The sequence below is a fragment of the Mchenga conophoros genome, linkage group LG7 (assembly GCF_057382185.1).
Source record: "Mchenga conophoros isolate Kocher_MC1m ecotype Shallow Benthic linkage group LG7, M_conophoros_male_GT1.1, whole genome shotgun sequence".
Classification (NCBI taxonomy): Eukaryota; Metazoa; Chordata; class Actinopteri; order Cichliformes; family Cichlidae; genus Mchenga; species Mchenga conophoros.
This window is the reverse complement of record NC_140532.1, coordinates 13358863-13385932: the sequence shown is the minus strand read 5'-3', so window position 1 is coordinate 13385932 and position 27070 is coordinate 13358863. Positions and strand designations below refer to the sequence as shown.

Below are 27070 nucleotides of genomic sequence, written 5' to 3'. Positions count from 1 at the left end.
TTTGACATAAAGACGTAATCAGCATACACAGGAGAAATACTTTCAATACTTTTAGTAGTTCAGTCGATGCAATCATAAGACAGTTAAAAATAACAGTAAGTTCAGATTCAGCTTTATCATTGGCCGCTTTACAGCACAGTTATTGGGACTTTTTGATAGTCAGCAAACACTTTATGGCTATCAGCACATTATGAAGTTAAAGGAAATGAAATGGCACATATGACAAAGGCCAGAAAACGTCTTTCATGTCAGTAGGACAGAGATAGAGGGCTTAATACGGCGGAAATGGAGGAAGGGGGATAAAAAAGGCAATGGGAGTAAGAAAGCAAAGGAAGCTGTTTTTACAAAATCTGAATGAAGGCAGGAGAAATGAGAAGCTCAAGTGGGAACAGGCGAGTCATATATATATATATATATATATATATATATATATATATATATATATATATATATATATATATATATATATATATATACATATATATATACATATTCTTTTAATTCTTATTCTTATTTTTATTTTCATGTCTATTTAAGTGTAATTTATGACAGTATGTTTGCACTGAAGCACCGCAGAAATTTCCTAATGTTGTAAACCTGCTCAACATTTGGCAATAAAACCCTTTCTGATTCTGATTCTGAATCCTACATATATACATAGGATTCGAGGTTGTCCACACTTCATACCAGTTGGTGGCAGTAATGCACCGTTTCGGAGGGTGTAAAATACCGCCAACAAGAAGAAGAAGCTCGACAGTTGCTACAGCTGTTGTGTCGACCTTGGTTCGTTCAGAATGGCAGGGAAGGCGTGGAGGTCAGCGGTATGTGCGTTGAAACTTATGGAAATGTGTCATAGTTGCACTAGATCAATTTTGTTTCAGTTCATCAGCGAACACTTATTGTCTGTCCCGCTGACAGCATACCAGAGGCAGAACATCCACTGCTAACTACTTAGCTGACCGCTAACGCACAGGCTATATGCCCGTAGTTGCTATAGCAACCCGACACGTTTAGCTAGCAGCTATTTAGCCAAGTGTATGTTCTCGTGTAATGCAATGTAGAAGCAATTTATGGCTTCGTTGCTCTAGTTGAACATGTTTTTATTAAGGTTGCGTTATGGAAACACATGTCTATCATCTACAGATTCTTAATCTACTAACAAAGTTGGGTTTATCGATCAATGGCAAGGATAAACTCAAACCACAGGAAGTAAGTTAAGTGTACCTAACTTTAAATACTGTATATCCTTGCTGCACTGGAAAAAGAGCTCGCAGGCAGTTACTCTCGCTTCTGATGTGACCACATCTGGAATAGAGACTCTGTTTTGTAATCTTTTCAAAGTCAGGGTTGCCTTCGGCTGTTTGTCTGTCTGCCTGTCTTCCTGTCTCTCTGCCTGCTCACATAGGAGCTTCATGCAGTTGCATTGTTTTACATATTTAGATCACACTGACAATGTAATCGTTTGCAAAACCAATACAAACTTGCCAAACAGCTATACCAGTCAAAAATGTTTTACTGTTAAACACAGCAGTGCACAAATTTGGTCATCATCATTACTCAAGACATCTGTTCAGTTCACCTCACACTATACACAGACATGTTTTCAGTGCTTTTTCTTATTTCCATAAATAAACAGCAGAATAGTGTTGGGAGGAAAAAAATCAATTTGTGTTTTGTGTTTTTCTCAGTTGTCACAGGTAGTTGGGGCTTTGAAGAATGAGACTCCACAATCCAGGACTTTCATCCGTGGGGTATTTATTTTTCCTTGTAAAACTACAGACTTTTTTGTGTGAAGGTTTTTTCTGTAACTTCGAGGTTATATTAAATTTGAACTACCTCATCAGTGTGCAATAAAACTTGTGTTTGTCCTGCCTCACAGATTCAGACTGTCACTTTAATCCCCGGTGATGGGATTGGTCCAGAGATCTCCAATGCTGTCATGAAGATATTTGAAGCAGCTAAAGTTAGTACTGAAAAACAGTTTAAAAAAAAGAAAATCATTAACATGCATATTTATTTTTCAGATTTTATCAGAGAATAATATAATGCTTGAGCACTGATACCACATAAATCATATAACAATAGAAATATGATTAGTATAATTGTAGATAACAAAGGTTCTGGGAAAAAAGAATGAATTGAATGTCCTTTTGATATAGGCACCTATTCGGTGGGAAGAGAGAAATGTTACAGCCATTCGGGGACCTGGTGGAAAGTGGATGATACCTCCAGATGCCAAAGAATCAATGGACAAGAACAAAATTGGCCTGAAAGGTAACCTGATTGATTTATCTATATGGGGGGTTTTTTGTTTTGTTTTTTTAAGGCAAAGTTAAACAGTAGGACAGTTCTAGGTAATGGTGTGTATATTGGGAATATGTACTAATCTCTTTATTCCAGGAACTTCACTCTCATGTGTTCCCACATCAGCAGCTTGGAAATTAAATTTTATTAGGGGCATTAATTAATTTGGCATGCTTAAGAGAGAAAAACTTCCAAACCAATCACCAGGTTTTTAGATATATTCTTTTGGTTTGACATGAAATATTTTTGAATTCTTTAACAATCTAAAGGCCCTTTGAAGACACCAATAGCTGCTGGCCATCCCTCCATGAACCTGTTGTTGAGGAAAACCTTCGACCTCTATGCTAATGTGCGGCCCTGCGTGTCCATTGAGGGCTACCAGACCCCCTACACTGATGTGAACCTGGTCACAATCAGGGAGAACACCGAGGGAGAATACAGTGGAATTGAACATGTTGTAAGACCTTTATTAACATTACCTTTTGACAAGCTTTCTTGTAATTTCTTTAAACAGTTTTCAGGAATAGTTCTCTAGGCTTCTGGAAGAACATTCAAACCTTTTCTTTGGATGTTGGTTGAGCTGATCCTACACTGCTTCAGAAATGTTGCGGTCCAGGCTCTGAAGAGGCCAGTCCATGACCAATAGTGTTCCACTGTTTGTTTTTTCCTACCCAGTATACATTTACTGCATTGGCGGTGTGTTAGAGTAGATTTTTCCCATATCGTATCATTTGCAATCATACCGGTATAAAACTTTTACATCAAATAAAAATGTTATATCATGATATCATTGCTAAAGCAGTGACACTTGCATAACATCCCTGGTGTGGGCATCTGCAAGACACGCTTGGGCACATTAGAGAAAGAGTCAATCTCGGCCTCTGGTTATAATTTACTGCAGAAAAAAACAGAGCTTCTTAAAAAAAGAAAACATTTCTGAAAATTGTTTCCACTAATGTTGGAAGCAACAAACACATTTCACCACTTGAGTACAACTTGAATACAAATGAGGAAAAGGTAAGTTTTGCAAGCCAAAAGTAAACAAATGTCTCAACTGAACATTGCTTGCTAGTTACACTCCATATGAGAAATGAGAAAGAGAAATGACTGAAATTACCTCTTAATAGGCCACAGTTATGATGCCAGTCCAAACATGGGGAAAAAGGCCTTAAGCAAGTGGTTAAAAAACTCGAGCCCAGCTACATCACCCCAGGTAGAAAATATTGTTCAGTTTTATTATTTGACAGTATTGTGCAGCTACTCATGAGTTACAAGGTTTAGTTACTGCTACATTAGTTGTTGTTAAACTAAAGGGTTAAGCAGTTATTTATACTTTACATTTCCTGGGAAAACACTCCATGGGTTACTTTTGTGCTCATATTTAACTTGTCTCAGGGTCACAGGTGGGCTGGAGGCCATCCCGGCTGTCATAGGCCAAGATGTGATATGTACTCTGGATGGGTCCCAAGTGTGTCACAGGGCAAACACAAAGAAACAGACAACCATTCGCAATCAAATTCATTCCCAAGGGCAATTTAGAATCACCACTTACCCTAACTTCACTAATTTCATGTGTGGGCTCTTTCTGGGTACTCCTGCTTCTTAACAAAGTTTAAAGACAACAAAACACCCCTCTGAAAATGGTCGGGGACAAAGACTGAACATTGGCTGCTTTTTCACACATTTTCAGTCCAAAGATACACTTTGAAAGAAAACTCAAAGAACTACTGGTCAAGACCACTTTAAACATCTAAAGTAAAATATAAATTACCTAGCAGGGACCACATCTTCATTTAGGTTTGACAGCATTTCTTTAAGATAACAGCAGATGGCATAAGTGTGAATTGAGACTGGGGAAGGCCTCAGAAGGGATTGGCGGTGGGTCTCAGGCCACTAATGAGAGGTGAATTAATTTTGAAACAGGCAGGATAGGGCACGAAAACAATAACAAACAGCTTGCAATGCAGGAGGTTTATATATGAGGTGTGGTCCCACTCCTGAAATTTGGATAAATTATCTCCAAGTAATGAGGGGTGGCATTTGCACAGCACTGTAGTCGTGTTCACTCTTCATTCTTTTTATTTCAGATTGTTGATGGTGTTGTACAGAGTATTAAGCTCATCACCGAACAAGCCAGCAAACGCATTGCAGAGTACGCTTTTGAATATGCAAGAAACAATCAGAGAGCCAGTGTTACAGCTGTTCATAAGGCGAATATCATGTAAGTATATTTTAGCACAAGTTAAGTCATTTGTCATTGTGAAGCTGCTTGAAACTACATTTTTGCTTCTCTTTTTTTCATTTAGGCGCATGTCAGATGGACTTTTCCTACGAAAATGTAGAGAGGCCGCTGAAAAGTACAAAGATGTGAAATTCACTGAGATGTACTTGGATACCGTGTGCCTTAATGTATGTCCCAATAGCTTTGTGGTAAATTAGTCCGAATATGTTTTAGATGGCTATAAAAGAATGCTTGCTGTATTTTTCTTTTAATGTCCTTATTCATCCAAACTTATAGATGGTGCAGGATCCCACACAGTTTGATGTACTAGTGATGCCAAATTTGTATGGAGATATCTTAAGGTACACAACTGTCACCAGTAAATCTTTTATGTTAAAATACTCATAAGAACAAGGCAAATTATGAGTCTTTTCTTTTGCACTTTATCAATCAAAGACGACATTTTTCAACTGTGGCTCACTAGGAAAAAGGGAGGTAACAGAATGAACAGGAGAGTGCTGAGGAGGTGGATCCTGACTGTTCTAAATGAAGAAAAAAGTGTAATTAAATCCTATGTTTTCATACCAAAAATACAGTAGTAGTAGTAGCACCTCTAAACCTAGTGTCTCTAACAAAAAACTAACACCTAACTGGTCCTTACAGAGGCAGTATGGTAAATGTAGTAAACCCTATTCTTGTAGCCAACACCAAACAAAACAGTAAGGAGTTACTCGAAGTCACAGCCTGGTTGAATGAAAATTGGATATCCCTTTAAACAGCTGTGATGATTCGTGATGCAGCTTGGTGGTGCATAAGATCAGACACTTGTCCAGCCTGTATCAACAGTGGTTAGGTGGAGCAAGAGCAATCCATGGAGGTACTCATTGTGAACAAGAATACCCCTGCACACACTAGTTAGCATACAAAACAGAGAGCTGAAACACACATGGGCGACAGCAAAATTGTCTGGAGTTGTAAAAAAGCAACAAAAATATTGACACAATATTAAAAATGTGATTGCTCATTCATGTTATGAATTTATGTTAAATCCAGTATATGTTTTATGAAATCTAAAGGTAACCCAATGTGTTTACCATTACAGTGATCTTTGTGCCGGATTAATTGGAGGTCTTGGAGTGACTCCTAGTGGAAACATTGGTGCAAATGGTGTGGCCATATTTGAGTCGGTATGGGGTCATTTTTGTAAAGTTGCAGATACATGATCAACATACAAGTTGCACAGAAAATCCACAGTCTATTTGTGTTTGTTGTTCTTTAAAAATATCAACTTTTTCTGTAAAATCAGGTTCATGGAACTGCTCCAGATATAGCAGGAAAAGACTTGGCTAACCCCACCGCCCTGCTGCTCAGTGCAGTCATGATGCTGCGGCACATGGGTCTTCATGGGCATGCCAAGAAGATTGAAAGTGCCTGTTTTGACACAATTCGAGACAGAAAGGTAATTACTTCTTTTCTGGAGAATTGCAGTTTGGGTTATATGGTGTACACCTGTTTTCTAATTTATAATGCTTATGTTATTCATCTTCAAGGTTCTGACCAAAGACCTGGGAGGGAACTCAAAGTGCTCAGAATTCACAGAAGCAATATGTCAGAGAATGAAGGATATGGACTAAAAGGACATTAGTGAGATATGTTTGTTAATTGTTAGGGTTTTGCCCACTTGACCATATCATGCTGTATCTGCACATTTCAACCAAAAAAGAAAAAACTACTCAGGAGTTTGAGATCCTGAATGTTTAATTTTTCTCTCTGCACAATCCAAACAACTGTGTTAACAGTGGTTTGTGTATATGGAATATGCATATGTGATTTTCCTGTGTATCAGTGGTGAATATTATCTATTTATTGGTGAAATGTGTTTAATGTATTTGACAATAGTATTTGAAGACACAGCCACAAATTCCACTTGACAAACAAATCATATGCTAAGAAGTCAAACTCTGCTTCACATTTAGTTGCTTAGATAATCCATCTGTAAACACATTAGAGATTTTTTTCACTAAATGTTTTTTGAAAACTTACTGTTTGCTTATGTAATTATTGTAAAATTGGTATTACACTGACATGAGAAATGCCATAATTTTTATTCAGTGTTATTCAAATGACTCTGATAGCTGTTATAACTGATTTCTGGGTAGAAGCATGTCTTTCTCATCAATGTTATAAAGCACTTCCACCAATTTTCCTGTCAGGCAAGATGATTGGTATCATTTTAAAGAAGTCAAAATCAGTGTTGGTAAGGTAAAAGTTGCATTAAAATGGTTTAACTTTAAACTTATTAAATAAAATATCCTTTAAACACTATGTGTGGTTCTCTTTTTTTCATTCTGCAGAATAGATACAATAGTTTTGAGCCACCCCTCATTTCTTTATAGTATGCAGTGAAAATGGAAAATCAATTATTTTTTGAAATGTGCAAACTTACAAGAAAATACAGGATATAAGGCAAAAACAGTTTGTACAGTTCAAATTGGTATGGCCACAACTTTCTTAAGCAAGTGTTCTTGTAATTTATTTAAATAGTCTTCAGGAATATTTCTCCAGGCTTCTTGAAGGATATCTCAAATCTCTTCAGATTTGATCTCTTTGTTTTATTCTGTGTCAAGATGATCCCACACTGCTTCAAGAACGGTTAGGACCAGACCCTTGGGAGGCCAAACCCAACTGAAAAGTGTGTTTTGTTTTTGTTTCTGTCTAGGAATGCTTTTACTACTTTGGATCATTGTCATGCTGAAAAATGAAGCCATTGTCAAATACTTTCCAGATGCTCTTGGATTATGAATCAGACTCCAATAGTACACTTCTGCATTCATATTTCCATCCATTTTGGAAAGATCCTCCAACACCAATGGCTGAAATGCAGCCCCAAAACATGACAGAGCCTCTATCGTGTTTTTCAGATGGCTGCAGACACTCACTGTTGCACCTCTCTCCTGACCTTCATTGTACATAGTGATGATTTGAACCACAAGTGTCAAATTTGGATTCATCATACCTTAACACCTGTAATCACAATTTTTCAGCGCAGTTCTTGTATAATCTGACCACTCAAGAACACTTCAAAAAATGACAAGAAAGTCTGACTCATTGGAACCAAAATAAAAAGAAATGAGGGTTGGCTCAAGACTTTTGTGCTGTACTGTAATTACATTTTATGCATGTTCACAGGGGATGAGATGAAGGAAAATGACACATGATTTCATACTAACAGTTACACAGTAGAAAGTGACTTTATCCTTGATAAAGGCTCTCTATAACTTTGTGGTACATCTCTAAGACAACTGGACGGCGAAGCTTCATTGTAGGACCTGGAACAAGAAAATAGTAAATCATTTATAGATTCTCTGCAATGTGCAACTGATTCGATACAACTTGCACCTGTATTGTGTTACATGGTCTTGATATTATGGTATACCAGCATAAACCTTTATTGTATAGTATTAATCTTTTTTTAACACTGTTCTGCTGAATTTACCCAGTTCTCCTCCAGAAACAGAGAAGTCCTTTCTCAGAATGGTCCATTTTTGTATGCGTTGGGCGTTGGAGGTGGCTGCAGAGTTGACTCTGTCAATCCCCTTTTGAATTGCCTGGTACACTTCTTTGTCTTTTCCACCGGTTATGTCAGACATTTTGCTTGCTTGGCTGCCCAGCTGTCTGCAAAACTCCACAGCTTCCATACTGAGTTCCTCTGTTGGCTCCATGGTTTCGGTATTGCTACAACACTGAAAAACGGGATAAATCCCAACATCATATACATAGAAATTATGACATTAGGGTTAAATTGATCATTGTCACACCTGTAAGTGAGAAAGACATTTAACAGTTCTCTTGTCACTATTCATGCTATGTTGCTGGAGAAATCAGAACAATTACAGCAGATTACCTTTAAGGTTAAAAGCATGGACAAAAACTTCTTTTTGTCTCCAATCAGCATGGCATTGCTGATGATGGGTAGCTCCTTCTTTACTGCTTCTTCTATGGGAACAGGTGGAACATTCTCTCCTCCAGCTGTGATGATCAACTCTAAATGCAAGGCGTAGACAACCTGACATTTCAGCTGTTTGTGACTCACTTCACAGAGAAAGAAGTCTTATTTCTGCCCAGAACACCATGCTCTTTCCACAGTGTGTGTCAGTGACCTAAAATGTCCAGTTACACTCTCACAATAGTTTTGTTTGATGGGATTATGCTACCTTTTATCCTTCCTGTGATGTACAAGAAACCCTCTTCATCAACCTTCCCCAAGTCCCCAGAATGCAGCCATCCATCTTCATCCAAAGCTTCTCTTGTTTTGTCTTCCATGTTGAGGAAACCCATGAAAATGTTGCGTCCCCAAAAGCAAATTTCTCCTGTCCCTTCACAGTCTACATTGGCCAATTTGTATCGACAGCCAGGCACCACTTTTCCACAGCTATAGGTCAAAAAAGGAGTTTTCTGTGTCTTAGACTTTATTACAATTCAAAACATAAGGACCACAAACACAAGTAATTTTTTACAATTCTTGATTTTGAAAAAAACATTATTATTTTTTTTTTTTTTACCTCGGCAGTTTATAAGCTTTTGGACCTGACATGAAGTGAGGTCCTGTGCTCTCGCTCATGCCATAGGCTTCATACAAGCGGATGTTCAGACCCAGGAAAAACTGTACGGTTTCACTACTGATCGGTGCTGCTCCTGAAAAGAACTTCTGACAGCAAGACAGGCCCAGCTCATTCCGAAGCTTCTGCAGCACAAGGCTGTCAGCCACGTAAAAAAGGAACGGTTTTTCATCATCCCTAATAAAATTGCAAATGAAACTTTTGAATGAAATCATCTCTTCTGGGAAAATTCATCTATTTACACGTATATGCACATTTTATAAATAATTATTGAGAATCAAAACTCTACTCACTCATGCGTACACTTTTGATTTGTTTCCTGGCTGACTGACATTGCCCATGTAACCAGTTTCTTTTTCAAATATCCACACTGACTAATCTCCTGTTTTATCTTCTCCATCATTTTCTCCCATACCCGTGGGACACCCATGTGGGATGTTGGGCGAGCCTCCCGAAGTGTAGTTATCAAGCTTCCCTACAGAGCAAATGTGCAAAATGTGAAAAAGAATGGGGGGGGGGGGGGGGGGGGGGGGGGAGACACCATTGTGGGTGTGGGAATTCAGTCTGCACAATACTGCATTTTTACAATATCTTATTCAAATGATTACCTCCACAATTACTAAAATGTTTATTTTTATCTGAGCCATGAAAGTGCACCTATTTTCATGTTAAACATCTTGTAGTACTGAATGCTGTCGAAATGCATATTCTTGTGACACATGTTAGAATCACATGATCAAATATTTTTAACTACTTACCTTTAAGGCATCTGGCTGTGCAAAGTATACCAGCTCACCCCAGTGGATGCCTGTCCAGAGATCATAGATCTGAGCAGCAATGTGGCTGAGAGGCAGGTAACTCACTAGTGACTCCTGTTTCGTGTCGGCTGGCTGCATTTCTCCAGCCCTGCTGGCATGAATGGCCGTCCATGTGATCTGTAAATTCATTCAGTGCAGAAAATTGTTTGTTTTACCTCAAACAACAACACATTTCTGAGGTATTTCTACGTTTTTGCATTTGATCTTCTTCGCTTTCAAGTAGCTTGTCATAGTTACAATAATAAGATTTGTTAATAGACACATTAGGCATACAAGCACACATTGATAGCCACATGAAAGCTTACATTGTCATGACTGAGCATGACTCCTTTCGGCTTGCCTGTGGTGCCAGAAGTGTAGATCAGGACACAGCAATGGTTAGCTCTCTGACTGCTGATAATGTCATCCAATTGTTTTTCAGAAACATCCAGACCCAGCTCCATGAACTCCTCCCACTACCCAAAAGCAGAAATATACCATTTGGAACACAGGCTCAACAGTCATAGTGGTCTGTATCATTTTATGTGCTGTCCTGAGGACTTACAGAGTAGAGATTTGAGATCTTCTGCTGAACCTGTCCACTGTACTGCACTATGGCTTTTAAATTGGGTAGTCTGTCACATATCTGTAATAGCAAGGGAGAAGATGTTTTCGCTGTGGAATCAAACCCACTGCATGTGCATATCATTGTATAGTACCTGCAATATCTTCTCCAGTTGCTTCTGATTTTCTACCACAATAATGTTGGCTTTAGAGTCACTAGCCACATAATGGCACGCGTCCGGTGAGTTTGTGGCATAAATTCCTGTCATTATTCCTCTGTTACAGATGTAGGAGAAACAAAGAAGTTATTGAATGTCTCACTGCAACAGGAGAAATACACCTATATGGTATTTATGTGCAGTGATTGGCTGAGTTTGATTAGTGCTTAATCCAGGTCCAGTTGTTGATGTGTAATGTGCGCTTCTCACCCTGCCATGATTGCACCGACTGCAGAGAAGAACCATTCTGCTGAATTGAATCCTAGTATTCCCACTCCATGGAATCGCTCTAAACCCAGCTGCACACATTAACAAAGTTTTGGACTTTTCTTTGTAAAAGTCTGATCATTGACAGTGTAGTCTAGCACGTACCTAAAATGTAATTAGTTCTTTTGTTTAATATACCTTTAGAAAGCTCTTGGCTGTTCTCCGGCACAACTGGTAATACTCTAGGAAAGTTATCTTTTCCCATTTGTTGTTCTTCTTGCTGGCAAGTGCATGCTTGTTTCCATATTTTTCAACTGAGGATTTAAACAACTGGTGAACTGTGTTGGGTTCCTCTGTACATCCTTCTTCTATTCTCAGCTTGACTGAACCTCTAGCATCAGTGGTCCAAAGAGAATGGGCTGGAGCAAGAGGTGTGCTGGAAAATGCCTGACTTACATCTATTTGTCCTGCGATAAGAAAAAAAATCATATCTGAAATGCAAATGCAATCACTGGGCACTAAAAGTCTTCTTATTCAGTGCTCATAACTCACCTATAAAGGTGAGCTCTTCACTATCTGTCTGCGTGTGTTCCGTAGTCTTCTGAGCTGGCAACATCACACTGAAACACACAGAGGAAACACGGGCTTCAAGCACACTCGCACGCACTCCACCTCAAATTCTGGCAGGGGTTTCATTTTAGCTTTGTTGATCCAACACAATGCCGGGGCTTTGCCACAGGAAAAGCCCCTTGCTTTGTTTGTCAAAAAAAACAACAACTGTCTGCTCCCACTCGTCAATATTGTTGTCATGGTAAATGGGGAGGAGCCATTGCAAATCAATATAAAGACTGATCCAAACATTGATCACATTTCTCTCCCAATTGAGATGACAATGTATTCAAAGGACAAAAATAATCAAAATCAATTCAAATTAACACATCTGGATGATTCTGGAAAAGCACATCCTTGATCACCATAATAAAAACACACATGAGTAAAATCTTTTTGAGGAATTGGGACTTGTGGACTCAGTGCCAAGGTTGGGTGCAAAACTATATTATAATATGAGGAACATTCATTCAATAACTCTGGCAGAAGTGACTAAGTGGTTAAACCATCACCACATTTATGCACTGTGCATGCATGCTGGTGAAAGTATTAGAAGCTATCTTACAGTTAAACTGTTAGAAAAAAGGTGAAGGCAGGTGAAAGAAACCAAAAAACAGTTCATCTTAAGTTGCTTACCTATCCTCAAGTTGATGATCGACCTTCTTTTCCATTCTGAACTTGCTCAAAAATGCTGCTTTCAAAACTTGGACGAACGTGATTTATGGGAATATACTGGATTAAGAAAACAAAAAAACACCAAACAAACTTGCAGTTCAGCAAGCCTTCCCAAGTCGCTAAAGGTTGTGAAACAAACAGGAAAGACCATGTGGGTAGTGCATTGGAATCAGTTGCTCAAGAACATGTCCTGAATTCAAATCACCTTCGCTTTTCACATGTAAAACAGCCTTTCCCAATTCACACAATGACACGTTCAAAACTTAATCACACCACTCTGCATTTAATTTTAATCAAGCTTAATGCACATGAGTTACAGGGTGAAACAGGCTTTAGCACTCCTAAAAATGTAATAAAATGTGGAATTTAGGAGCACCTAATCTGCAATAAATCTGTCAATAATAAACAACAAGTATACACATTTGTAGCTCACATAACAAATATTGCAGTTATTTGGGATGGAGTATTGTTTCTGTTTTGCCAGACGTGTGGGTGTAATTAAAGAATATTCTAGAGAAGGTTATATAACATTTACAAAGCAGGCTGTATCCTTATGGAACTCCAAAGTGTTCAAAATTAAATAAATAAATAGGTCAAGATGAAATAAATAACTATGTGAATAAATAAGACACAGATATGTAATGTGAGAATGATATTGTGAAATAATGGAACACATTTTGAAAACAATGCTCATTATTGTGAAACATATTACATTCTGCTATATAAATTTTCTTATTATTGTGAAATATTATTTCATGGTCATTATTTTTCACAATAACAGAGATTATTCCTGAGGCATTTTATTTATTTCCAGCCGTTTATATTCCAAAATGACCTTTTTTCAAAGTCAGTCTTTATTTCAAAATCCCGTTTTTCCCGATGGTCTATTTATTTCATAATGCGACTTTTCAGCAGAATGACTTTGTCTGTCAATCAAGAAAGACAGGGCGGAGCCAGTTGTGTGATTGGTTGCTCCTTTACTCAGACGTAAGTAATAGCACATGAATTGTCGATTTAGGTTTAATGGTGCAATGCGTCTCCTATGCAGCTGGCGGCAGTATGCAGCTCAAAATAAACTTAAGGCACCGACAAATGCAAAACACTGGGCGCGAATAACGTTACAGGTGTATCAATTCTTGTGAAGGGCATGGCTGCAAGAAACAAGTCCGTTTCTGAGTTACTCAGAGAACTTGCTAACCGCTTAGATTGAACGTCTTCACCTCAGTCTGCGTATTGCAGCAGTGTACTGGAGATGAAGTGGTCCCTGGTCCAAGTTCTCATCACAACCGCACAGTGTTAACGTTAGCAAATGCTAACGCTATCACAGCTAGCTCCACTCCACGAAACGCTGTTCAGGGTAAGTAACGATATGTTATTATTGCTTGGTTAGTCTGTCTGTCTGGCAAAAATGAGCTTTTTAATCAGTTTAGTCACAGATTTTTTTTAATACTGTTTTTTATCATAGCAAAGAATTCTATAAATTAGGTAAGAGAAAATAATTGTCTTCTGGGTTAATGTCTGTATTACTATTTACATTGTTGTAGGTAATAGTTATTCATGACTGTTTTAAAGTGGCTTATCTTCTGTGCTAATATGGAAGACAATCTATGTGAAAGAAAAGAAAGCAATTTTAGTTCAACGTAGTGATTTTGTAAGTGGGTATAATTTGAAAATGCTTTTACTAGTACAGTGGATGTTCTTTAAATATTTAACATTTAAAGTGTGTGTCACTTTACAGACTCCAACTTCAGTTTTGGTTTGGTCTCACCGTTGTAGGTCATAACACAAACAAGTCGTCAAGTCAAGCAGCTGAGGAAAGGGCTTAAGGAAACCATGGTTTGGCCGCTTCTGACAGAAAGATCAGACATCATTCCTCCTTTCTTACCAAGGGAATCAGAGACTGCTCCCTGTTGTGAGGTAAGGTCAGGTCACATCTTTTAACATCTGAATAGTAAAGCTATTTGGTTAATTTATGAAGGATGAACATTAATTGTTGACACAAAACACCAATATACTGTTTTGTATGCGTGGGTTAGTTGAACAGCTGGGTTACATTTAATAAAAATACACCTAATGTTGCTGATGCTCTTAAGACTACAAGATAAGTAAAGCTATAAAATGACTGTGGCCTGCCACAGAAGATGAAGATGAGGAAGAAGAGGAATGCTCTCGAGGATAAATGCAGAGTGGCAGGTTACCTTCGGTCCTTCATTGAAAATGGTAAGTCTGCTGCGATAGGTATTTTGCCATTGGTTTTCTCTGATTATACTTTGGTAAATTACATACAGTCCAGTGATCTTGGGTCATTAACAAAGTACACTATAGTAGAGCTGGGCGATATGAGATTTTTTCATATCACGATATTTATTTTTATTTATTTTTTTATAAAAAGGACAAGAGCGGTGAGGTCTATCGCAATAGTTTAATTTTTCTATTGAGAAAAAGTTATTTCGCAATACATATCGTTATCGTTCTATCGCCCAGCTCTACGCTATAGTATAATTTTGTTTTGTTATTTGCTCCATGCAATACATAAGAGTGGTGGCATTATCAGTTGCACTAGAATTGTATGTAGACTACTTTTAGCTTTGTTAACATAAAAATATCTATAAAAGCTACAACAGCAATTTGAGTGGGGCAAAAATGTCTGGTGCCCTGTATGTAAGTGGTCATCTTTATGGTATTTCTCCATAAAAGATTCAAAATAATGAATATAGGATGTCATTATAGTTTAAAACAATCTTCTGTTGCAGCATCTTGTGCACAACAAAAAGCCCTCATCAAGTTTTGGACAGGATGGGAAGTCTTGCCGAGAAATGACTGTGGAAGTGGTCAACAGCAATCTTCCAAAGTCTTCCACCGGTTTTGAAGTACTACGTCTTCCTGCACACTACTGTACCTATGAGTCATTTCTAATGGACATTCAGGTGTGTCTCAACTCTACTGACTCAGGTTTTGGTCTGGTTTACGATTGATTCCATAACCACATGGTAAAATTAGACCATTTCTTCTTTCTTGCATCACATTACTGTACTCGGTGTTCAAAGAAACGGACAATCTAGTGAGTTCTAGTTCTTTTTAATACACTTGACAGTGAAAAATACAGAGTACAGGTGTGCATTTATGGCTTTTTTAATATAAACTGATGAAGAGTTCAGATATCAAAATCAGTTGTTCACTGTACATTATAAATTACACAATATGTTTTGTTTATACTCGCTACTGATACAAAAAAAATTTCTAGAAAAAATTATTTGAATTAAGATGTTACACTACTCTGTGTTCATTGTATTAAATCTGCTCAGAGTTGACATGTACTGTATATCCAACCAAGAAATGAATATCATTAAAGTGACAGCTGTATAAAACAAATCCTGTTTTATAGCCACTCACTGTTTTGTTGAAAATGAAATTGGTTATGCTGTTTTGAGTCAGTATTAGCTACAAAGCTGTAGAAATTTAAAAAAAAAAAAAAAAAAAAAATCCTCCTGACATAGAAACTGATTAAATGTAATAATGTCTTTCTACAAGTGATTTTGAAGTATTGGTAGCACAGCAGGGTCTTGTTCATTCAGTGCATCTGGGAGCTGAATCTCAGGAATGGTGATCTCATTTGATGGGCAGCGATTATGTTGTCCTGTCCAGTCCACACCATAATCCTCATCAACCTGAAAGAGCATGCACATGTTTTAAATCTAAACTGAAGAGGTGTTTCCTGCAGCTGTTCCTAGATGGACTTATTGAGTCTGCCAGGGCCTATGTGAGTTGCTTAGGCATTGGCTACCAACTAATTATTCATTCACCCATTCTAGGTCAGGATTGGTTCTCTTCAGGTATAACAAATTTAACTTTGTTTAAAGTATTGCCATCTATACCTGACAGGTGGGATAAAAGAGAATGGCTTGGGAGGCGCACAGCAAATCTCAAAGTTTTCCAATTAATGCTGAAAGAACCAAGGATGTAAATGTATTCTTGTTTTAGCTTTACCGAAGACACCAGAGAAAGTATGATATCTATAATGCTGCTGAAATAGACAAAACCATTTCAATAAACTCGCTATTTAACATCAACCTTGTTATGCGTTATCAGAGAACAATCAACTGCAAACAGCAATGAAACATTCAACTATGTACTATTTAAAGCACTAATGACCCTGCTGTCTAACAAGATGTGATAAGTAAGTAGACTGTGGAAAGCTGGTGGGTCTACTCTCTGTGTAAAAGGTTCCTACAGGCTCCACTGACCCCTGTCTCCGAGTTAACACACTAACAGCTAACACTGCTAAACGTGTCTCAACGCCGAGATGGCGCCGATAGCTTTAGCCGTAGCTGCCCCACTTAGTTTAGACAGTAACAAAAAAAAGTAAGCGATAATAATTCATTGTCAAACGTCATAATTAAGGTCAACACCTAAACAATGCTGTGTACAGAATCACACAGGTGCTCAATTACAGCATAAACTTACCTTAGACCATCCTCCGTCATTTTCCTCCTAATTGTGCTCGGAGACACAGAAAATGTATCGGCAATTACCCCGACGGTTATCCCGGACAGCACTAAAGTCCTGAGTGCTGCACTGGGATTTCTAGACGTGGACGGCCAACATTTGAAGACTGTTCTTCCTCGGCGTATTCCAAACGAACACGGTGCTGAATTGATCTTAAACCTTTGACAATGCTGTCATCGATGCGAACATCTTGAAGAGCAATTATCATCCCAAGCATTTCAGAAACATCTAAACGACTCAAAACAGTATCTACAGGTAAATGATCCCTCTCTATCTGATTTGCTTAAATGAGCAGAACTGGCTGAAGTTCACACCAGTCCGCCATCCTCCGTGACTTTTGACCTAGCACGCTGTTGCTAGCTGCAGTAGCCGTCCGCGGAGCCGGTATCCAGGAAAACTAGTCGATGGTAAACGATAAGCCAATAGGTGCAAAGGTCCAGCCCACTTACATTGATTGACAGACAAAGTCATTCTGCTGAAAAGTCGCATTATGAAATAAATAGACCATCGGGAAAAACGGGATTTTGAAATAAAGACTGACTTTGAAAAAAGGTCATTTTGGACTAAAAACGGCTGGAAATAAATAAAATGCCTCAGGAATAATCTCTGTTATTGTGAAAAATAATGACCATGAAATAATATTTCACAATAATAAGTAAATTTATATAGCAGAATGCAATATATTTCACAATAATGAGCATTTTTTTCAAAATGTGTTCCATTATTTCACAATATCATTCTCACATTACATATCTGTGTCTTATTTATTCACATAGTTATTTATTTCATCTTGACCTATTTATTTATTTAATTTTGAACACTTTGGAGTTCCATAGGGTATCTTATTAGAGATCATACATGCTATATTTGTTCCTTTTTTTCTTGCCCTTGCCCCACTGGACTCATAGAGACATCTAAGGCAATGTAACCATTCGAAAAAGTAGGTCACGCTATATAAGAAGGAGATCTAGTAACCTCCACCCCTCCCTCGTCCCCCTACTCGGGTCCCTTCTAGACTCCTCTCTCTCCGCCAACGAAACATCCGGTCCCGCTTCTCGAAGCTCTCCAGAAAGTTCTGCACTGCAAAGCGGCTATAAGTACCTCCCACTTTCGCTCCGCACTCTCACAGCAAAGGCGACTCAAAGCTTGGTAAGGCAGCATCTGGAAAGTAAGGCATAAAGACTTCAATTTAGAATAATAATTATCATTGTCACGAAGAAATACCAGCAGTTTCATTTAAGGTTGACTATAGCTAAGGCGAATATGGGCGACATCCGTGTGTCTTTTAATGCCGGTTGTATTGCTTTCCCGTAACGTGTGAGGCATACTGAAATTTAGCAGTCCGTTATCGCTGGGTTTAACGAGATAAAACAGAGGTTAGCCCCTGTTTTGCAGCTAGCGTGCGGTTTGCTATTTGTTTAATATCAGCTGTCAGTGTGTTTCAAGCTGTAACCTTGTGTGTAACGTGTTCGTGGTGTGTGTTATTTCCTCTTTAGGACAGTCACCATGGTTCACGAAACCGGCTACTACGATCTTCTGAGTGTCGAACCCAATGCTTCACAGGATGAAATCAAAAAAGCCTACCGAAAACTTGCCTTGAAATATCATCCTGACAAGAATCCAAACGAAGGAGAGAAGGTGAGTTTTAAACGTGTTTTATTGTAGCAGTTCAGCCGTTTACGTGCTATTGTTAAAGCCGCTTCTAATTTTAAACCGGCTACTTTAAAGACCAGTTGGAACTTTCTGGAATGATCTATGCGCAGCTGACTGCGTGTGGCTACAGGAAGACCTGCACGCTTGAACTGACTTGATGTTTTTTGCTACTGTGCGAAAGTAATGTTTAACATTAAATGTGTTGTTATTGTATTCTATTTTATTCATCATTTATGTGACTTTTTTAAGTAGCATTGTCACAACACAAGTCGTACGTTAAGTAAGCCTAATAAAGGGTCGAAGCAAATAAACTAACACAAGTTATAATCGACTTACTATGACCTTGATGACTGAAAATCTACACAAACTCAAGTTATAGCTTTAGTGGAGTCACTCATTCTCGCTTTTAAAAGTAATTCAATTATTTGTTTTATATCTGCAGTTCAAGCACATTTCTCAAGCATATGAGGTGCTGTCAGATCCAAAGAAGAGAGACTTGTATGACCAAGGAGGGGAACAAGCCATCAAAGAAGGAGGGATGGGTGGCGGAGGTTCTCCGATGGATATTTTCAATATGTTCTTTGGAGGTGGAGGACGAATGCAGAGGGAGAGAAAAGGTGAGGTGGCTCATTGAGTTTTCAAGCTAGATGCAGTTTGAAGTGATGTGTATTCCTGGCATTTATAACATGAATGTTGTGCTTTTTTTATTTATTTGTCCTTTAGGGAAGAATGTAGTTCATCAGCTTAGTGTCTCACTAGAGGAGATGTACAATGGTTCAACAAGAAAGCTCGGACTCCAGAAGAATGTAATTTGTGAGAAATGTGAAGGTGAGTACCAACTTAATTGGAGAAAGAAAAATACCAGTGTTTGGAGTAATAAAGATATTTAATTCCTTTTTTCCTTCTCATCATAGGCTATGGTGGCAAGAAGGGTGCTTTGGAGAAGTGCACAAACTGCAAAGGAAGAGGAGTGCAAGTCCGGGTGCAGCAGGTGGGACCAGGCATGATTCAGCAGATCCAAAGCATGTGTCCAGACTGTCAGGGACAGGGCGAGAAATTTAACTCAAAGGATCGCTGCAAGAACTGCAATGGCCAGAAAGTAGAACGCAAGAAGAAAATCCTTGAAGTTCATATTGACAAAGGTAAAGCTCTCACCTATCTGAGACATTTGTATTATAAAAATGCTTTTCTTGTTGTTTTCAAAAGCAAGTTTAGCTAATGATGCGTCTCTTGTGCAGGTATGAAAGACGGTCAGAAAATTACATTTCATGGAGAAGGTGACCAGGAACCTGGCCTGGAACCTGGGGATGTGATTATTGTGTTAGATCAGAAGGATCACCCAGTTTTCCAGAGACGGGACAATAACCTAATAATGAGGATGGACATCAAACTTGTCGAGGCACTGTGTGGATTCCGGAATACCATTCAGACTCTAGACAACAGAACGCTTGTTATCAGCTCACAACCAGGTAAGTGTTTGAATTCAGCTGGCCTTGAGTGCTGGCTTTTCTGGTGACCGATTGTGAACAATGGTAATATAGATTCCAATTTTTTTTTAATTATTTTTTTTTTTCTTCCTTCAAATCAACAGGTGAAGTCATTAAGCACAATGACGTCAAATGTGTTATGAATGAGGGCATGCCACTTTACAAAGAACCTTATGAAAGGGGACAGCTTATTATTCAGTTTCAGGTAAGTTGAACATCATTTCAACAGTGTAACACAATTCTGGATTTAAATTGAAGCCACAGGGTGGGAAAACGTTTTCAGCTCACTTGAATTCATTTAATCCTGCAGGTGGAGTTCCCAGAGAAAAACTGGCTCCCAGAACATCTGATGTTCCAGCTGGAAAGACTTCTTCCGCCCAGAGAGGATGTGATGGTCACAGATGACATGGAGGAGGTAGAACTAAGCGAGGCCGATTTGCAGTCACAACAGAAACACTACAGTGGTGAAGCTTACGAGGAAGACGATGACAATCCCAGAGGTGGCGTCCAATGTCAGACACAGTGATTGTAATCAAAGTCTATATGCAGAGCATGTGGGTTTTGTTTTGCAAAAAGAAAGGTTTAACCCATGCCTTTGGTCCCTTTCACACTGTAAATTTGTGACATCACATTTAAAACTGTTGCCAATCCCTTTTTTTTTTTTTATTTTATTAAACTCGGGACACAAATATGCAAGTGGAGAAGGGTGCACCTAAAGTTGTCAGTGGTTTGTTTGTTTTTGTGCATGTTATGTTCTTTTTAAGTGTGTATTTTGTTTGTTTTCCGAAATTTACAGTACAAATTTCTTCATATGAACCTAAATGATGACTTGTATGCTTTCTGTGAAGGTGAAATTCAAGTCAAATGCTTTTTTTGTACAATAAATACCCAGAATGCTTAAACTTTTTTATTGCTGTCTTTATTTACTGAGATTTGCGTATTAAATTCTGCCAGTAATTTTTTTTGTCTACAAGTTAAAATTTGTATGATAACTAGTCATTGGACACCATTTAATCAATGGAAAGATTTATAAAAAGGCACTGCTTAAATTCAGTCATTAAGTTTCCAATGTCCATCTAATGTTGCTTCCTCCTAAAAGAGCAACCTGTGGAACAAAAAACATAATTACTTCATCTGTTTTCACATCTCATTTATGCGCAGTTAAAAGGCCCCAGTATACCTGCCACTGGTTGCATTGCACAGCAGTGGTAATGCATTACTGTTGCATCTAATTATGCTTACTGTAACAGCAGGCATCTGCTGCAGTATAGTGAGCCCACAGTATAACTACCTGATAACACCTCCACATCAGAGCTGATATGGAAACCAAAAAAGTATGACATATAAGACTATTCTTCTTTCAAAGGTTCTTTTTTCTCCGTAATGTTTTTCAAATTGTTGCAATCTCTCTGAATCTGAGCTCCTTTACTGTTATTAAAACATCAGTAAAAACCACCACAATTGTGCACTAGTCTTCAACTCGGCTGCAGGGGTGATGACAATATTCCAGATTACAAAAAGCACCACTGGTAGAAATGGTGGCTTTGTTGTACAGTACGTTTTGCCAGGTGCCACACAGCAGGTATAATGGTGCCCATACACTTACGATCAAGTATTTACATCTCTATTGGTACAGAATGTTCTGGATCTTTTACCCTCTGTTAGTCTGGCCTTTCCTCCTTTGGGCTGGCACAGCACTGTTGAGCATCCCACACAAAGTACCACAGTCTGTGCATGACTGAACACAGTGGTGATCTTGTAGCAGCCTGCAAAGAAATGGTGTTAAATATTTACTGTTACATTTCTGTGATTGCCATATATGTAAAACGTGATTAAAAGACAGCCATGGAACGTGTGAATAAGAAATGGCTTAAAATCACAGCAGCTGCATAACTTATTACTCTTCTATGAGGACTTGGGAGTACATGTGTATTTTCAACTAAATTAGATCCAATCAAATACTGTATTTGTGTGGGACACATTGCTAACTGTAAAGCAGATTTTATGTGAGCTTCCCAACTCCCTTTTTAAGTATATACATCTAGAATAAAATTACTTAATCTTTTTAATCACAAGTGTTCTCCTTCTTACCCCAATAACCTTTAAAACTATTATTTCAGTTGCCGCTCTGCATAGTTATCAATTGCCTTTCAGTGCAAATGAATCATCAACTGGCTCATGACATTTTGAGCTATAGTCAAAAACAAAAAACAAATACTGAGAGTCGTCAGTCACCAGTTTCACTGGGTTTTTAGAGGTTTCTGAGCCTTTCCTTTTATCTCTGCCAATTTCACAAAAATCTGCTTAGCTTGTGTTTTTTGGTGACTTGCAATTTTCTACCATGGCCGTAGTAGGCAGCAAAAGACTGTAGCATATAAACCTGCAGGAGTGTGCTACTTTTCTTCCCAGTTGCTTTTGAAAACTAGATCCAATCAAAATGTGAGACACTATGTCCACATGTAGGATCAAAGGAAATAATAAAATGCTGTTAAGACCCACATAAAGAGGGACATCTGGTGACCATATAGTATAAACTTTATTGTATACCTGGGCATTTCACGTCCATAAAGTAGGAGTTGGGACTCTGAACAAGTCTTTTCTTTTTATGTTGTCGTCTCTCATGGTCAAGTGACGGGTGGAGAAGGTCTCTGGCCAACTGAAATGAAGGGAAAGGTCCAGTCAAATAAGTGGGATAAACCGTGTTTTAACTTTTTAGCTCACTTTGGTAAACCTTCTTTTAAACACTAACTATTGCATTTACATCTTAAGTAAGCACCACAGTTGTTCGTGTGTACTACAGGTGATTCGTTAAACGCAAAAAAATGCAGTCGTGAAAGTTTTCAGGCGATGACTACTTTTTGGTCCGACATGACTACGTTATAAGTTACATCACACAACTACTAGTTACATACCACGGTGTTTCAGCAAGTAGTCGCCACCCGTCGTCGGCTATTGTTAGCTAGCTAACCCCCACTCCATGTGTTGCTGCTGCAACAATGTCAACAACACAACTGCGAGGTTTCACGGTGTAAACACGGTAGGACATCGTCTCTGAAATGCACATATGGACCTACCATGTTGAAAAAAGCATACAAATTAATACGAAACTTTGTAACTTACAGGCATTTTCGCTGTGCAAATCTCTGCGCATACGTGCGCCGATTAAACAGATAGCATCTCAGAGCAGAGCAGCGGGGAATGACTCGCAATCATACAGTGTGCTGAAAATGGTGAAGAGCATGTAGAAAAATAAAATAAATAAAAAACAGAAAAAATAAAACTTCCAAATATATTATATATATTTTATTTTCCCCCAAAATATATAATATTTTAGTATACTAAACATTTATAATATCTTCGTATTAGGGTTATCACTTAAAAAATAAAATTATATATACACTAGTCAAAGGTTTGGGCACACCTTCCCATTTATTTATTTTTTTCTTTATTTTCATGACTATTTATGAAGATTGTAGATTCTCACTGAAGGCATCAAAACTATGAATGTATTGAACAATTATGTATTGAACAAAAAGTGTTAAATAATTCATATTTTTATATTTTAGATTGTTCAAAATAGCCACCGGTTGCTTTGATTACTGCTTTGCATACTATTTGCATTCTCTGAGCTTCATGAGGTAGTCACCTGAAATGGTTGTCCAACGAGATGTTGAGCACTTGTTGGCCCTTTTGCCTTCTCTCATCCCAAACCATCTCAGTTGGGTTTAGGTCAGGTGACTGTGGAGGCCAGGCCATGTGGCCCAGCACTCCATCACTCTCCTTCTTGGTCAAATAGCCCTTAGACAGCCTGGGGGTGTGTTTGGGGTCATTGTCCTGTTGAAAAAGAAATGATGGTCCAACTAAATGCAATCTGGATGGGATAGCATGTCACTGCAGGATGCTGCGGTAACCATGTCAGTTCAGTGTGCCTTCAGTTTTATATAAATACCCAACAGTAGCACCCCCACACCATCGCACCTCTTCCTCTGTGCTTCATGGTGGGAATCATGCATGTAGAGGCCATCAGTTCACCTCAGTTGGGATATGTAAACCCAGCGGACAGCAATATCAGGAAGAAGGTGCACAAGAAATCAAAAGTACCAGGGGCATTAGGAGCATTTCCAAAACTGGAAGTCTGTGTCCAGAAGTGATGGTTAAAATCTAATTGTCCCTTTAAACTACAAAGCCCCACAATGCCAAGCGGGAACTGACGTCACATTTCTCGGCACCGGGCTGTCGCTAGTCTGCCCGGGTCTGCAACAGACAGCTGAGGGGTTTCCAGACGGGGGATCCCAGCTTCATTGCGGCCTTATAATATCGAAACGCAGAAGTCTGAAGTTTATTTCAATGGCGAAAACGTACGATTATCTCTTTAAACTCTTGCTTATCGGAGACAGCGGAGTCGGCAAGACATGTCTGCTGTTCAGATTCAGCGAGGACTCCTTCAATACCACCTTCATATCTACAATAGGTGAGTATTCTGCTGACGCCCCCCAAGGATAAATCTAATAAAACGAATGCCGGCATCCACATAGTCTTGCGTTTTACTGCATTGATCTGTCAGTAATAGAAGCTAGTGAATTTTTTCATGAAAGTAAGGAGAAGGACAAACGACCTAAAAGGGAAATAACTGCATATGAACCAGACAATAGGAGTGTGAGACTAATGGATAATGCTATTCTGTCCTTGAAGACTCGGATGCCCTAGCAGGGTTAAATACAGAATGAAATCAAAGCCACAGTCAAGACTTTTGACTTCTGTTACACTGTAGCCTTTATGCTGAAAACAGTATTGTGATAATTATGTTATAAACCTGATCGGCGCTGCAAATTTACACTGCAGCTATTTCTGCTTATTCCTCAAAATATGTTCCTCTAAAACGTGACACGAGATCACATTTTACCATTAATTGCAGAAATGCCTGGTTTCCTGTGTATGTGAGGCATGTGACAAACTGGATAGTGTAAGGTAACCGATTAAGCTTACGTGGCTCTTACTTGCTTTAATACAGGAATAGACTTCAAAATCAGGACAATAGAGCTGGATGGAAAGAGAGTCAAACTTCAGATATGGTATGTGTAATTTGACTGAGCTTTTTCCCTTTTTTTTATTGGAAAGTCTGACTGACCTGCACTTTAACCTGCTGCCTGTGTTGTTGATTTGATGTGTAATTAGGGATACTGCGGGCCAGGAGAGGTTTCGCACCATCACTACAGCATACTATAGAGGAGCAATGGTTAGCTTTTTATTTCTCACCATGTTGCTATATATCTACCTTACCCTTGCACGTCGGGGTTCATAAATTGTTATTATTATTATTTTCCTTCCCAGGGTATCATGCTGGTCTATGACATCTGCAATGAGAAGTCCTTTGAGAACATAAAAAACTGGATTAGAAATATTGAAGAAGTGAGTTCCAAATTTAGTTATATTATTAGTATTTTTTTGCAATTTAAATTCTGTGATTGTTAATTATAAGTAAATTATAGTTGTTTTTAATACTCATAGTATCATACTTTAAATAACCATAAATAATGAGTCTTATTTAATTCTGCCAGCATGCCTCGTCTGATGTGGAGAAGATGATCCTGGGCAACAAATGCGACATGACTGACAGGAGACAGGTGTCTAAAGACAGAGGTGAAAAAGTGAGTCTGAAGCTAGTCGTTACCAAAAAGCAAGCATCAAGCTAATTCAGTTGAAGTTATTGCAATTTTCAGCGTTTGGCACAAATATAAATCTATGTTTTTATTTCACCTAGCTGGCTATTGATTATGGAGTTAAATTCTTGGAAACCAGTGCAAAGTCTGGCTTGAATGTTGAAGAGGTAAGCTGGATGTTTTACCCTTTACCATAAAGCATGACTTACACACAGTATATGGATGTGTAATATTTATTTTGGTCTTTTATGTCACACAAGGCTTTTTATACCATGGGAAGAGACATACTGCATAATCTGAGCTCAAAGTCGGTAAGTTGAAGAAAGTTTCATTAATTAGTCGCTATCCCGTACTTTGTGTCACAGTCTGTATTTACATTTCTTCACCGTCAACTCTTTTCTTGTAGACTGACAACAGTGCTGGAGGATCAGGCAAACCGGTCAAGATCACAGAGAAAAAGTCGAAGAGAATTAAATTCTTCAAGTGCTCGCTCCTCTAAGCTGCTCACGTATGTGGCGTGACATTGGTGTTTTGGAGGGTTTCCGCCTTTTGGCCTTCCTCGCTGCGGAGGCGGCCGTGGTCATATAATCATGGGGCCTTATTGCCAGCTGGACTTACAGGTTCAGGGGAGGCTGAGATGCTACCCTGATCTGCTGACCAGACGAGGATCAATGACGAACGAGGCTTTATATGTGTTCATGCAAAAAGACTGATGCATGAATATCAGCAGTGGTTTGTAGCTCACCCTGCAGTGCCTGCTGACTGTGGACATGTCTGTAGGATGTCTTAAAAAATATCTGTTACAAATATTGGTCTCATAAATGGTAAATGAAGTATTTCATACAACGTAGCATCATTTTATACGCCCTACCTATTGTTACATTTACTATGACGATGCTGTAAGATAATCATACGGAGTTTCAGAATTGGTTGTAATTGTGTGAATTCATATATGTTAAGATTGTGGTATCCAGTGTTAATGCCATCATTTCTAATTGCACATGTGTGCCTATTTAAAGTCACAGTATTGCAATAGAAAGACAAAAATATGTAAAGAAAAAATAGCAACAACAAAAGAAAAAACAACCTACTGTTTTTTTTACTTATTTTTAATAGAACCTTTATTTGTACAGGGTTCTGTGTCAAAACAAAGCTGTGAAAGAGTTTGTTTCTTGGAAGCTTGTACTTAATACATATTGTTACACAGTTGTCAGTATTTGCATGAAAGCTGTAGGGAGACCTCAGACTATTAAGCACACAGTATCTGAAATAGAAAATGTTTACAGACAGTATTTGAAAAATGTTGAGCATATATAGGAAGTGAAAGTTTTTTGCTGTTCACATATTTTGTGTGTAATCACAAGTAGCAGTTGTGTTCTTGCTTTTATTTCCTCTTGAGATTGTAGACACAGAGCACTTTCCCTTCACGCGTCCAATATGAAAACACAACGACTGGAGAAAGCTGTAATGTGAATGATAGTCCTTGTAAACTACTGTATGTTACATCAGTGAAGAGTAAAAATGGAAAAGAAAGTAGATCTTTATGGGAA

The 27070-nt window shown here is 38.4% G+C and overlaps 5 protein-coding genes and 1 long non-coding RNA gene across 11 annotated transcripts; 4 read left to right on the top strand and 2 right to left on the bottom strand.

Annotated features, from left to right (window-relative positions):
• The first annotated feature begins 692 nt into the window (after positions 1-692).
• Positions 693-6850, top strand: idh3a (isocitrate dehydrogenase (NAD(+)) 3 catalytic subunit alpha). 2 transcript variants are annotated; one of them, XM_085282201.1, is made up of 12 exons: positions 754-821; positions 1144-1209; positions 1689-1751; positions 1880-1963; positions 2160-2274; positions 2574-2761; positions 4392-4525; positions 4611-4713; positions 4823-4887; positions 5628-5712; positions 5832-5984; positions 6076-6850. In XM_085282201.1, exons 1-12 carry the CDS (start codon positions 795-797, stop codon positions 6157-6159), a joined length of 1167 nt encoding a protein of 388 aa, XP_085138327.1. In that variant the 5' UTR covers positions 754-794; the 3' UTR covers positions 6160-6850. The 2 variants fall into 2 exon arrangements, with proteins under 2 accessions (XP_085138328.1, XP_085138327.1); XM_085282202.1 differs by lacking the exon at positions 1144-1209 and having other exon boundaries at positions 693-821.
• On the bottom strand, positions 6266-17877 carry acsbg1 (acyl-CoA synthetase bubblegum family member 1). 2 transcript variants are annotated; one of them, XM_085282196.1, is made up of 15 exons: positions 17822-17877; positions 12176-12271; positions 11483-11550; positions 11129-11397; positions 10934-11022; positions 10661-10781; positions 10507-10587; positions 10268-10417; positions 9903-10079; positions 9438-9619; positions 9088-9321; positions 8740-8957; positions 8430-8569; positions 8022-8268; positions 6266-7854 (listed from the first exon to the last, which is right to left on the bottom strand). In XM_085282196.1, the coding sequence occupies exons 2-15, from the start codon at positions 12208-12210 to the stop codon at positions 7778-7780; spliced, it is 2088 nt and encodes a 695-aa protein (XP_085138322.1). In that variant the 5' UTR covers positions 12211-12271; positions 17822-17877; the 3' UTR covers positions 6266-7777. The 2 variants fall into 2 exon arrangements, with proteins under 2 accessions (XP_085138322.1, XP_085138323.1); XM_085282197.1 differs by lacking the exon at positions 17822-17877 and having other exon boundaries at positions 9088-9282; positions 12176-12788.
• LOC146569715 (uncharacterized) lies at positions 12782-15583 on the top strand. Of its 2 annotated transcripts, none has more exons than XR_014893397.1 (3): positions 12782-13571; positions 13991-14434; positions 14968-15583. It is a non-coding gene; the product is annotated as an uncharacterized LOC146569715 (long non-coding RNA). The 2 variants fall into 2 exon arrangements; XR_014893398.1 differs by having other exon boundaries at positions 13953-14434.
• Positions 17740-20766, top strand: dnaja (DnaJ heat shock protein family (Hsp40) member A). 3 transcript variants are annotated; one of them, XM_085282198.1, is made up of 8 exons: positions 17740-17869; positions 18217-18358; positions 18816-18990; positions 19097-19201; positions 19288-19515; positions 19612-19842; positions 19965-20065; positions 20171-20766. In XM_085282198.1, the coding sequence occupies exons 2-8, from the start codon at positions 18227-18229 to the stop codon at positions 20384-20386; spliced, it is 1188 nt and encodes a 395-aa protein (XP_085138324.1). In that variant the 5' UTR covers positions 17740-17869; positions 18217-18226; the 3' UTR covers positions 20387-20766. The 3 variants fall into 3 exon arrangements, with proteins under 3 accessions (XP_085138324.1, XP_085138325.1, XP_085138326.1); XM_085282199.1 differs by having other exon boundaries at positions 17847-17888; XM_085282200.1 differs by lacking the exon at positions 17740-17869 and adding an exon at positions 17921-18096.
• On the bottom strand, positions 20764-23100 carry rps27l (ribosomal protein S27 like). Its single transcript, XM_085282208.1, has 4 exons — positions 22981-23100; positions 22408-22516; positions 21516-21626; positions 20764-20965 (listed from the first exon to the last, which is right to left on the bottom strand). The coding sequence occupies exons 1-4, from the start codon at positions 22984-22986 to the stop codon at positions 20937-20939; spliced, it is 255 nt and encodes an 84-aa protein (XP_085138334.1). The 5' UTR covers positions 22987-23100; the 3' UTR covers positions 20764-20936.
• A 994-nt stretch (positions 23101-24094) lies between these two features.
• Positions 24095-27055, top strand: LOC146569711 (ras-related protein Rab-8B). The gene is made up of 8 exons (XM_085282195.1): positions 24095-24331; positions 24872-24932; positions 25036-25096; positions 25192-25269; positions 25419-25508; positions 25622-25687; positions 25781-25831; positions 25927-27055. The coding sequence occupies exons 1-8, from the start codon at positions 24208-24210 to the stop codon at positions 26017-26019; spliced, it is 624 nt and encodes a 207-aa protein (XP_085138321.1). The 5' UTR covers positions 24095-24207; the 3' UTR covers positions 26020-27055.
• Positions 27056-27070: the final 15 nt, after the last annotated feature.